Here is a 12167-nt window from a genome sequence, read left to right on the forward strand (position 1 = left end):
AGCTGTCAACTAAACTAATGGCAAGACTTGAAAGAAACACTAGAAGACCAAAAATAGATGGAAAAGAGAACAAACACACCGTGTTATTAGATTTGATGTTCTGACAGCGGTGAATATGAAGAGTGCTTTCTTTTGGGATGTGATGCCGTGAATTCTGGTAGAAGTTCACCGATGTTATCGGAGGACACTGACTGATATAAAACTGCCTCTACATAACGCAAGACCTGAGCTTGATACGTCCTTCATGCTGGTTTCTGGCTTGGCTTATTCGTCGACCCGGAAGATGGAGTCGACATGTTCATCCGAAACGTCGGTTAACTTTCAACTCAACATGGCGTTATATCCAAGAAGATATTACTTTTCGCTGTGAAGAACTTGAGTGTTACCTACAAGAAACGAATGTCTAGACCAGATGAGCAACTACAAACGTTTCAAAGAATATCATACGATCACCTAAACAACAGACTCATCTAAGTGGAACCAAATTGTGCTTATAGCTGTGGTCCCTCTTCTTGTGTACTTCCTGGCATCAGCCATTTTCGCCCGTCATTTGAATTGTTTGTAAAGACTGCCACTAGAGTCGCGCCTATCGAGTTGATTGTGACTTGCAACACAAACAGAGAACAGGAAGGAGGTTGTCTGATGAAATGTGACTCAAAATCGTTAGCATTGTGTTCTTTTTATTATGTTATTTGAAAATATTGTCAAAAAAATTCAATCAGCAATTGACCAAAATTAATTTAAAATCTTCTGTCCCCATTTTCAGAGTAAAATTTTTCTAGTCTCCCCCCCCCTCAAACATCGGATAAATTACGTGAGATATTCATAACTTTATTTTTGCGTATTATAATAAACCACGAATACATAAACATTTCAGTATTTTGCATTATGTTTAAGTGGCGGCTCGTCGGTTGAGAACAATGTGACCAAGTATTAGGTTACGTGCCGCCACTGACTACTTGCTGCATGCCCTATTAAAAACGTATCGATGCGAGTTTCCATTTCTTCCTGCAGTAATGTATCACTTCCCAGGGACCAGGCAACTTGCACTTCTGGGATCCTGAATTTAATTTAAGTTCAGAAATGTAAGTACACCTAATCTCACTGTTATTAGTTTCGATAAATCGAAACGCTCTCCGTCTTACCGAACTAACAATGCAATCGATTGTAAAGATCAAACCAAACACAATCTAGATGATTATGCAGCGCCATTAATCATCGCGATGCTTCCGAAATCAGGGATAGGAAGCTGTTATAAACAGGGTGTGCAAAAACACAAGATATGAAATGTCAACATGGAGTGGTAACTTACGATTTCAAATACACATCAAAATACAAAAAATAGGGGCTTATATGTCTATTTAACCGAAAAAAAACATATCAACATCAATTCAAAATTAGCATATTTGTATAACCCCAAAACATAGATAAACTTGGGAAAACCCAGAAGTCGAAACTTCTGAAACATTGAACTGGCTTCTAGCACCAACCGTCGCTTGAAGGAAGCTACATATTAAGTATATACATGGTGTACATGTACATACATTATATACCTGTGCATTAGCGAGAGATGGTATAAGAAATACATACATCGCTTTTGCCCCCCCCCCCAGAAGAAAAACTCGATGGAAGTGACAACTGGTGGCGGCAAGGCATAGTTAGCGGTCAGTGCTACATAAGAGAATTCATCTGGCTTAAGATCAGGCGAAATGGTAACCTGTTTGCCAAATAGCATTTCTACAAATATGGAAAATGTCTCGACAACACAAGAAACTGACAGCTTCCCAGAAACGCCCTGTACATGTAATTACTTTTAAATTATGCAGCTGTATACAAACTTTTGAGGCATTCGATACGTTAAGAATCTTCGCGTTCAAATTAACATTCCAAGCACTGAGCAATTAGGGAACTGGATTCTTATCCACCCGGTTGGAACTGCTCAGAAAACCAGCCTGGAATACTGCAAATGCTCGGACAGTATTTCAATTCAGGCCACAGCCGCTTCCAGGCACATCCTCTTCAGTTCAATATTCTCTAACCATGTACTTACGTCTTGTTTTATTCTCGCGTTAACGAACTGTCGTGGCCAACTCTGAGACACTATCCCGGCATTTGCATGGAGGGACTGAAGAAAACCAGTATAAACCTCTGTCAGGGCAGTCGACTTCCCGATATTCGAACCAGAGACCTCCCAAATACAAATGTAATTTGCTTGGTTGGTCACCCATTCATTTGACGATATTTAATCTAACACCCTGAAAGCATCGTTAAACAAACATCGCATAAATAAACAGACAAAACATATATGCTCTGTACATGACTTTGCCCAGTTAAACCACTCGAATCTTGTACGATATTTAAATCAACTTTATACAAAAAAATACATTAAACTGTGAGACATCGTCACAACTGTTTCTTCCTTATAATTATGGCTTTACAAACTGCAAATTTCTGAGGTGGATTGTTTCAATTTCGGCTCCGTTCCACAGGAATTGAATAAAAACTAAACTCCGTAGCTTGAGTCCGCAAGCGAACTATACCGACCGAGTTACCGCCGCTTGTTGGCGAAGTTAGTTCCAACTTTAGCGGTTAGAGGGTGTCGCGTGGTCAGCGCAACGAATCCCGACGGCCATTAATTTCGGTCTTCTAGACCGGAGCCGCTATTTCGTTGAAATTGCCCTCATGAGGCTGAGTGAACCCCGTTCCAGGAGATGAATATAAATATTTCTATTTTTTTTTCAGCTGCTGTTTGTATATTACGATTGTAAAGTTAATTACGCAAGAGAAAGAAATTAAATTTGTGTGTGTACCTTTTATGACTTTCCATTTAGTAAATAACGTTTGAAACCCACGCTACATTAATGTACTGCCCACCACTGCCATAACAAAACGGGAATTCTGCGTGTAGAGCGTGTGGAGGGAGAACAGGGGAGTTACTGCACCTAGGATCCGACTTTACGCGAATAGGCAATGCTGCTAAACTCTGTCGTCAATAATCGATTAGCTAATGACGTATGTGTATACATATGCGTATCTGAAGGTGTCGCCACCACGCGGTAGTTCCACGAAGTACCTATTCTCTGTATTAAAGAAAAAAAGACGGTGAATCCGCGGCGGCACAACAATTTTAGCGATTTAGCCCGCATATTTTTTTCCTTGGCACTACAGCCCCAGTGAGCCTAGGCCTACCTCCATGAACTTCTCCGTTCACTTCGGTTTTTGTAGATCTTACACATTCGGTAGGACTCCTTGGGCGGGTGATCAGCTCGTCGCAAACACAGAAAAACGCAAAAACACAAACTAAACATCCATGCCCTGAGTGGGATTCGAACCACGATCCCGGTTTCCAAGCGAGCGAAGACAGTACATGCCTTAGACCGCTGGGCTACCGTGACCGGCAGCCCGCCTATTTACATTAGCAAATACTAAACTTGATGATCTGTTACAGATAACTGTGGTGACGACAGCACTGCGCATGGGCAAATTACTCTAATTACACACCTCGAAAACATTTAAGACTTACGGGGGAAGAATGTACTGGGCATATAAAATGCGTGTTTTGTTTTACCCTAGGACTTCTATTCTGGGGGGGGGGATTTCGTTCCGATTGCGTCTTCAAATGTTAAATATACTTCATGTTGCTGAGCGAGTTGGCTCGTGCGGGGAAGTATTTATCGACCCGTTGCCTAGCAATGGCTATACACGTTACAATATTGTGTATTACGACACAGTGCAGTCTTGTAACTGGCTACCGGTGTTTCGGAGGAACATCTTCAGCGTGCCTGGAGGACAGTCTGTTCATCCGAAACTTTGTTAGACACAGGACTGCACGGCACCATAACTCACAAGAACACAATCTCAATTCTGCCCATTCGTACGTCACGTGATAGAGTGTGACTAGTGACGGGTTTCTGATTGATTATTGGATTTACTGGACTCTTTGGATACAGCGCGTGACTACATTTTAATTTCACTACAGGCACGCGCACACACGCACACACTGCTGCCCATAGTTACTTCACTGCCGTTGCTTGGTACCGGCTTCCAACACTGGACGTTCCACTTCGTGTGGGTTCCCGAAATATCCCCGGTCTCAGCTACCAGCTTCTAATATCAACAGCTCACAATGGCTGACCCTCAGCGTTTCTCTGGCTAACTCAACTCGACTCAACTTAACTGACTTGGGAAGAGAGGGAAGAAGAAGGAAAGTAACATTAACTCACTAAAGATCATAAAAGTAATTGCAATGGTTCTTAAATAAATTCACGAGGCAGTTACAAGTATATTCTGTGTCAAAAACATCTGTGAGGTTGCTTGTCTGCATCACAACACACAGACAAGCAACATCAACTACCGACAGACAACACACGTCAACAACATCCCGAAGCAAAAAGATTGGGCCAAGCGGGAAAGAATTCTAGGGATTTTAAGAATTCTTACTTCAAATAACGAAACATAATTTTACAGAATTAACGACGAATCAAATAAGGAAGCTACTGTGGTGTGTGAAAAACTTTTAGTGAACCGACATTCTGGGTAATTTTAACTATTTGTAATTATTTTAATTAACTGGAACGTGGCTATCTTGGACAAAGTGAAGTTTTGTGTGTTGGTGATTTCTTTTTCTACTATAAATGCCTCTGATGATGGCTCCGTGGTGAGCCGAAACATGTAAGGCAGGTGCTGACGAGGTGGAAAACTTAAAAAAGTGTCACATTTGACGGAAGGAACTTGATTGTTAATTGGTTAGTGTGACGGACCAGAATGAAAGACCTTAAACTTATATTACTAATTAATTAATTTATTTAGCTTTGTTTTTAACTTATAGGTAGATTATAAAGTTAGCATTAAAATCTATCTCATGCCAAGAATTTTGACAGCGTGGTATAGGATACAAATGTGACGCCGTGTAGTCCGGCGAAAGTTCATCGCCACAGGAAACTTGGTGATTACTTCTTGCTCTTGCTTAGCATATCTCTGACTCTGAAGACTGGTGCGCACTTTCCGAAACGTCGGCTAACTTCTACCAGACTACACGGCGTTATGTACCTGAAGACAGCACTCTACATTATTACTGAGTTTCTCGACTTTTCCCATTGTATAATATTAAAACAGAACACAGCGTTTCGGATATTGAATCTGCTTCCGTCCTCTGGTAAAAAGGTGTGTATTATTCAGTTATGTCCATCAGAAATAGTTCCCGAAACGTCGTCTAATGTTCGGATGAACGAACGAATGAGCAAAATCCAGGAACCCAACCATCCACACTCGCAGAGCTCTGCATGAAAATTACTTGAAGTTAGGTAGCTAATTCAGTACAGTGACTAGAAACAGGGTTCGATTCCCAGCAGAGTCACGGAGTTGGTCTCCTGTTCAGACCGTCCACACTGGCTGCGGGGCCCACCCATCGTTAATATACAATTGGAAATTGGGGGGGGGGACCTTCCTGGAGGGTAAAGCGGCCGGTTTTCGAGGCTGACCACTGACTCACCTTAATCTAGTGCTGGGGTTAAGAATGCATGGAACTATACCTCCACTCTGCCACAAGTCTTCATGACCCAGTGCTCAATTAAGCATATGCTAAGTTGTTTCGAAAAGAAAGACGATGCACTGTGACACAAGTTTCCTTCAGAACCGGCATATTGAGTAAGCGTCAGGATATAGCGAGGCAGTGGTTGCCGCTGCATCGCGAGAAAGAAGAAGGGCATATAACTCCCAAACACCGCACATGGGCCAATGGACCCTCTGCCAGAATAGCCGGGCCTGGCAACACGGACGGGGGGGGGGGTTCCCCGCGTTATGACGGGTAGGTTCCCGTTATACACTGGCAGTGCCACCGTCTCCGTACCCCTGAAGGGGCCGGCAACCCCTCAACCCCTTCAATAATTTTTGCGTTGTGTTGTTAGAACCCACGGACAGGCAAACTGTTGTTGCGGCGCTGTTGTTGTTCGTCGCCGACGTTGTGGTTGTTGTGGGCGGAGCGCTGGACTTGGTTCCGGTCACGTGCTTCTTGACCACGGCATTATGGGCGTCTGGGAATGCTGTCGGCGCACTTCCTTTCCAAGGCCATCTGAATGTCCTCAGGAGCGTGTTCCTAAAGTCTTCAGAAAACAAACAGTAAATGTAGAAGGTCATGGAGTAGTTGGTGACCTCCAGGAGGTTCGCCACGGCCCGGAACACCTGGTAGGAGTAGAGGCTCAGGTTCGTCTCGGAGAGCGTCACGTTCAGGATGACCATCGGGGAGACGCACACCAGGAAGAGGATCGACGTGCTGCCCAGCAGCAGGATAAGGCGCCGCTCCTCTGCGAATTTCCGGGGATCCTCGTCTGAAGAGGTCCTGCACAGGGTCATCCTGCGCCTTCGCTCGCAGGACCGGCGGTACACGATCATTATCCTCATGTTAAGGGCTGCTAGCAGGACGGTGGGCCCCACCTTGAAAACGACCTCCAGCACCACCTGTGGGGCAAACGAGACTGCTTTCAGCGTCGTGCTTATGCTCCATCTGCCACAGGAACAAGCGTGCGTCATCCTCATCATTGGAAAGTTACTGGTTCCGACATAGCGCAGTAGAGTGCGGTGAAAGTCAACAGAAGGTTAGGAGAAACACGTCGCCTCCTTCTTCGGGGCCGAAGAATAAGCCAAGCAAAAACCGTGCGTGAAAGCAAGTGGCAGGCAATGTTCCTCCGTAACGTTGGTTGACTTTCAACGGGCTACACGGTGTTAATTCCAGAAGACAGAGGTCTTCAAGACCCCAAATCCTACTTACTACGTTCTATTTTAACGTACTTCCGGTGGAAGGAAATCTGAACAGACCTACAAGGGATATTTCATCCGTAAGGTTGCCTACACAACGTATGACGTACCCTGGTTTGTGGAGCAGATGTACTTTACCTGTAAGTTACGGCATTTAAAATATTTCCTGTCAGTACATTGACTACGGTGCGGGCTGAAGACCGAGGAATCGAGGTTCGATTGTCGGGGAGGATACGGAATATCTGGACACGTTGGGGCACCATGAACAGGGCAGGCAGGGCAGCTGAACTGTACCACACATGATGTCCTCTCGGGCCATCTGCCGAGTCAACGCTGAACTAAAAACCAACGTTTCAGCGATCTCCTCTGCCTCCATCATCAAGGTGGAAATGGTGAACTGCAGCGACACGAAGAGGCACCGATTTGACAAACTGGTGTAAGTATCGGTGACGTAAGATCATTCACCACGCCGACCCTGATGATGGAGCCAAAGAAGATCTCTGAAACGTCGGTTTTTAGTTCTGTGCTGACTCGGCCGATCGCCCGAGAAGATTCTATAGCACGTTTATGCGCCACGCACCTTGTAGACAGAGTAGAACACTGAATTGAGGAACCGCTTGTTGTCCTCCCTCTGGTAGAACAGGGGCCCATCGGGGGAGGCGAAACACGGCCTCAGTTCATTGCGGAACACGTTGGGGAGGTACAGTAGGAACGTGAGTGGGGGAATGAGCGACACGATAAGGCGCGGGGGCCCCATCAGGGGCTGGCTGCTTCCGGGGTGGCACACGGATACATAGCGCTCCACAGTGAGCGCCAGCAGCATCATAACGCCGACGCCTGCAAAATAAAAGGGGGCACTGAATTTGAGATCAGTTTAAACTGCGTCTAAAACATCTTCGAGGGCGCGTCATCTCGCAACAGTGACGCAGATAGTTACGTCACCGGATTCCGTTCACAATTCCCATGCCCGAGATCTGGTTCAAGACAAAGGACTTTTCTTTCGTAAGGTTGGTTACTCAAGGTATGACGCAACCACAGAGATGTTTCAGACAGACGTTAGTCAAAACCCTCCATACTGAGGTGCTAAATCGAGTGCAGCAAATTATCACGAAGTGAACAATGTTTACTTACTTATTTACATGCTACATAATGTCCAATGAGATTTTCAATAAATAAATTACTGGACGTGACGTGAAAAGAAACTGCCATGACCTAATAAAGATACTGTCCAGGAAGCTGTCAAGGAGTGACTAAGGAAAACATAAGAAACCTCAGTCGGGATGGACGAGACAATACGTCCACATTTCTCCGAAACGTCAGTATGTATCTGCTGAAGACGTTACCCAAGCAGGCGTTTCCCAGAAAGAGCTCCATGTGTTCATGGTACAGAGCCTGGGGCAGGTTGCTCCACCGGCCCGAGTCTTTGTATATCCTGAGCCTCAGGCTGAAGGGAATGGCGAACAAGATGGCGAGCAGCGCAGCCGCAGAGTAGCCTGCAACAGACAGGAATGAAGGCTATTGGTCGGTACGTGGCCATTTATACACACGAATTGAAAATACAAGCAATTACATCACAGCTACTCTCCATAATTCACAAATCACCACAGCACCCGCTAATCCTTTTCCAGTCTGCTGTGTCTTCACTAGCCGTTCCCTGGCAAGGGCTTCTAACAGTAGAGATTCTTCAGCTTTACACGCTTAAGTCCTCTCTTCACAGAATCTCGTACAGAACTAAGCTCTAACCTTTTCCCTTGCTTATAACATCTCAGCATTCCTCTGTCGCAGGCGTATTCGTTACCGCGGGAACGTGTTTACCAAAGCTGTTGCCGAGAAAAGGCCCTGGTATATTCGCCCATCTCGCGGACGTTGCAACGGCTCTACACGCTACAATGTGTTATAAAGGGTTCTTGAGGGCTTTTCAGTATTTCATCTGCTGCTCAGCAACGTCCCCGTCATCAAAACATAATAAGAATGGATCTACAAGGCTCACCATGTCTGTCCGCATGTAACAAGAACAGCTGAAACTATTTTTGTGATTTTTAAATTTTATATTCGGGGATTTTACTAAAATGCATCGACATGTTAAGCGGTAAATGTTGGGGAGGTTTCTCAAATCAGGCCTCGACCACTTCACTTCAGTTTCATCTCATTGTTCCCAGGCATCCTACCGCACGGCGCCACAAACGAGCGAGACGACAGTCAGCTTGTTACTTCATGCTAACGTGGCAAACTGTGGGCTTTTATTTGCAAAGTTAAGCGACTTTGCGGTTGTTTTGTGTTTCGGGAAGAACAAAGCTTGACGTGTTCTCATCGCCCTGGGAGGCCTTTGTTTTGGTTTCATATGTTCGACGCGCGGGGCAGCACTAGAGCCCGCCCGGCCTGTCGCTTCCTGTCACGTGACTCATACCGAGCCCAGCGTAAGCATCAAAGCTACGCTTTCCTGTCTTGAAGGGGTGGCTAGTTTCGAGCCCTTCTGCGTATTCTGCAGGCAATGACCCGGCGAACTGGCGGACGCCGTGGCTCTTCTGACTTGAACTGAGGAGATGCCCGGTTCGAATCTCGGTAGGGAAAACCTACTATCCTGACTCACGCTCTTCGTGGCTTTCCCTAGTCCCTAGTCTTACCCTTCATCAGGAGCCTGGATAGCTCAGTCGGTACGGCCGAGGGGTCGGAGTTCGGGTCCCGGTAGAGACAAGCTCTTTCTCTGCCACACAGCGTCCAGACCGGCTCTGGGGTTCACCCAGCCTCCTGTCCAGTGGGTACCGGGAGGGAGATTAAGAGGCCGAGGGGTGAAGCTGACCACTCAACTTGAAATAGCGCCGAGGTTAAGAATACGGGGGTCCGAACATCCACTCCCCTATACGCCTTCATGGCGTAGTGCTTAATTAGTTAAGCGCAAAGCAACATTACTTTTTTTACCTATACGTTACCACATCTCAAAAGCTGATCCTCTTTATAAGACAAATGGCTTGTCTCCTGAGCTGCCCACGCAGTTCTGTCTTGATGAGGAGATACATTTCTACAAGCCCGTTCTTTCTGCAGACATGCAGGACCTTCATGCGGAGAAAAGTAGTCGAAAAAATGTGGATTATTCGCTGAAAGCACAGACTCCATGTCATGGAATGGACGCCGGAAAATGCTACGGGTTTGCCTGCGTCACATATGAAGGCTATCGAATGAGGAGCCATTTGAAACGGTTTCCGGAAAAAAAAAAGACGTTTCACCGCTTGATAGATACTACTTGCTAGAGTAAGCCATTTGATTCCTGGACCGAGAGAACTTCTGAGAAAGAAACCATTCATTTATTTTTTGGCGATGTCATCTTAGGGGCAGTGATGAGCACTTCAGCAGTCCGCTACATTTTCACGGGCTCTTCGCCGAATGTCCACAAAGTGAATTTCTGCCTTCTGCGATATAATGCCGTGTATTCTGGTGAAATTCGTCAGACGTTTCGGAGAAACACCGCTTCCATCTTCAGGGCCGAAGTTTAAGCCATGAAATAAACCATCATGAAGGGGGCACAAAGATTTCCTTGCTGCCTTTTTCATGCAAATATTTATCTCCGAAACGTCACTCGACTTTCACCGGACTACATGACAATATCTCCCAGAAGACATAACACTTCACAGACACCGCTGTGGTAACCTCAAATTCAGAAATATTGAGGTCGAGTCTGAATGTCTGAGCGTCCACAATCCCCAGTAAAGTCGACCCGCAGAGTTACTTTTGGTTCAGAATCGGTGAAATACAAAGCCCACTTTACAGGGAACGAGCTGGTTGGAGAGGCAAGGCGGGAGGTGTCCGGTCGAATACCGGCGTGGAACCTGGCTATCATCACAAAAGTTTTATGTGGTTTCGTTCAGTAACTTCCGAGTCAAATGACAGAGCAGTAGCTTAAATCAGGCCACGACAGTTTCTGTTACAAATATTTATACACCACTCGTCCTACCATTCGACGTTGCAAGTCGGACCACATAACAGCGCTCTTAAATGCGCCAAAAACCAAACGAAATACACAGGCAGCATCCTTTAATAAACAGATCAATAATAAGAAAGTACACAGGACGTACCAACAAAAAAAAAGTGACGGACATAAAATTCTTGCCTCGAGAGGGAATCGAACCCATGGTTCTAGTGCTCCAGATCCATATTATCATATAATTAGCAGCCGAGATCTTGTGCAGACATGCAGGGCCCTGTGTGGGCAGGGGCCCCCTCCAGTCACACCCACGACACTTCACATTGTGACGCAACAAAGGGAGGCACCGGCCATCCTGTTCTCCGGACCTCATTGTTTAATTTCGGCGTCTTCGGGGCGCGTCTGCAGTTGCGGATGCATGAACCGGCCTGCAGATGCAAAGCGCGGCTGAAAATATGTTAAAATGACTAGTGGCGAGCAAGCGACAAGGGGTAGTCCTCGTACAATGCTGTCATTAGATCAGACCACATTGCAGTAACAATAGGATTCAAAATCTTTAGATGGATAGCAACAATATATGGGTAATAATGAAACTGAAAGGATTTATCTTTGTGTTTCTCGTTTACTCACCGACAGTCTCTCCCTAATTTAAAGCTATCATTCACAGACGGCAGTATTGTTTTCAGTGACGTGACACCGTGCAGTCCCATACAAGTCCACCCTCGTTTCGTTCTGCCTCTGTGTCCAAGGCTGGCTGCCTTTTTCTCGCTGAATTGTTCCTTGCCTTACGAAGGCAGTACGCTCCTCCGAAACGTCCGTGTGTCTGACCACATATAGTATCCTACTTTTCGTGGCCAACTCTGTGAGAACATTTCCCAACTTGTGCACAAGAATTGCCGGTTACCCTTGCAGCACTGGACCAACCCTCAGAGGAAGGACACCAATTACGTCATCGCGTATCGTGTCTTCCTGCCGCGTGACTAAATGGAAGCCGACAGCTCGCCCTTCTGTACACGAAGAGACACACTTGCGGAAGTCAAGGGGACTGTCTATGTGCTCATTCACCGAGCCGTCCCTCCAATGGGTCGCATGTCCGTGCTAATTTGTTAACGTTCGCTTCGTATTCGGTGGTTCCGGGTTAGAACGCTCCGCAGTGACCACCCCCCCTAGGGATACGTCTAAATCCGTGGGGTGTGGGTCACAATGAGTCCACTGGTGGGCCCAATGTACCAGCCCCGGATGGTAGATGAGTGCGTAGCGGTTGGTGGAATGAAAATTGGCAGGGAAAACAGATGTACTCGGAGAAAACCTGCTCTAGTGCCAATTTGTCTACCACAAATCCCAAATGACCTGACTTGGATTCTGAGCCACCGCAGTTGGAAAGCAGTGCTACGGCACGTTCTAGAGCGTTAGTTAGAATAGGTCACGGCCGGTTTCTCCCACGTCCTCTCCAATCCATCATACACACAGCCATCGCAGTGTTCCACGGAGTCGA

General features: G+C 46.2%; 1 protein-coding gene across 1 annotated transcript in view; it reads right to left on the reverse strand.

The window, feature by feature from the left end:
• Positions 1-4797: 4797 nt before the first annotated feature.
• The window catches only part of LOC111866573 (probable G-protein coupled receptor B0563.6), a 44937-nt gene continuing 37567 nt past the window's right edge, over positions 4798-12167 (reverse strand). Inside the window, exons 3-5 of the mRNA XM_033752323.1 lie at positions 8097-8246; positions 7334-7590; positions 4798-6456 (exon numbers count right to left, since the gene is read on the reverse strand). Of these exons, the coding sequence (XP_033608214.1) occupies positions 5818-6456; positions 7334-7590; positions 8097-8246 (1046 nt within the window). The 3' untranslated portion in view covers positions 4798-5817. The remainder of the gene's footprint in view (positions 6457-7333; positions 7591-8096; positions 8247-12167) is intronic.

The sequence above is a fragment of the Cryptotermes secundus genome, unplaced genomic scaffold (genome assembly GCF_002891405.2).
Source record: "Cryptotermes secundus unplaced genomic scaffold, Csec_1.0 scaffold575, whole genome shotgun sequence".
Classification (NCBI taxonomy): Eukaryota; Metazoa; Arthropoda; class Insecta; order Blattodea; family Kalotermitidae; genus Cryptotermes; species Cryptotermes secundus.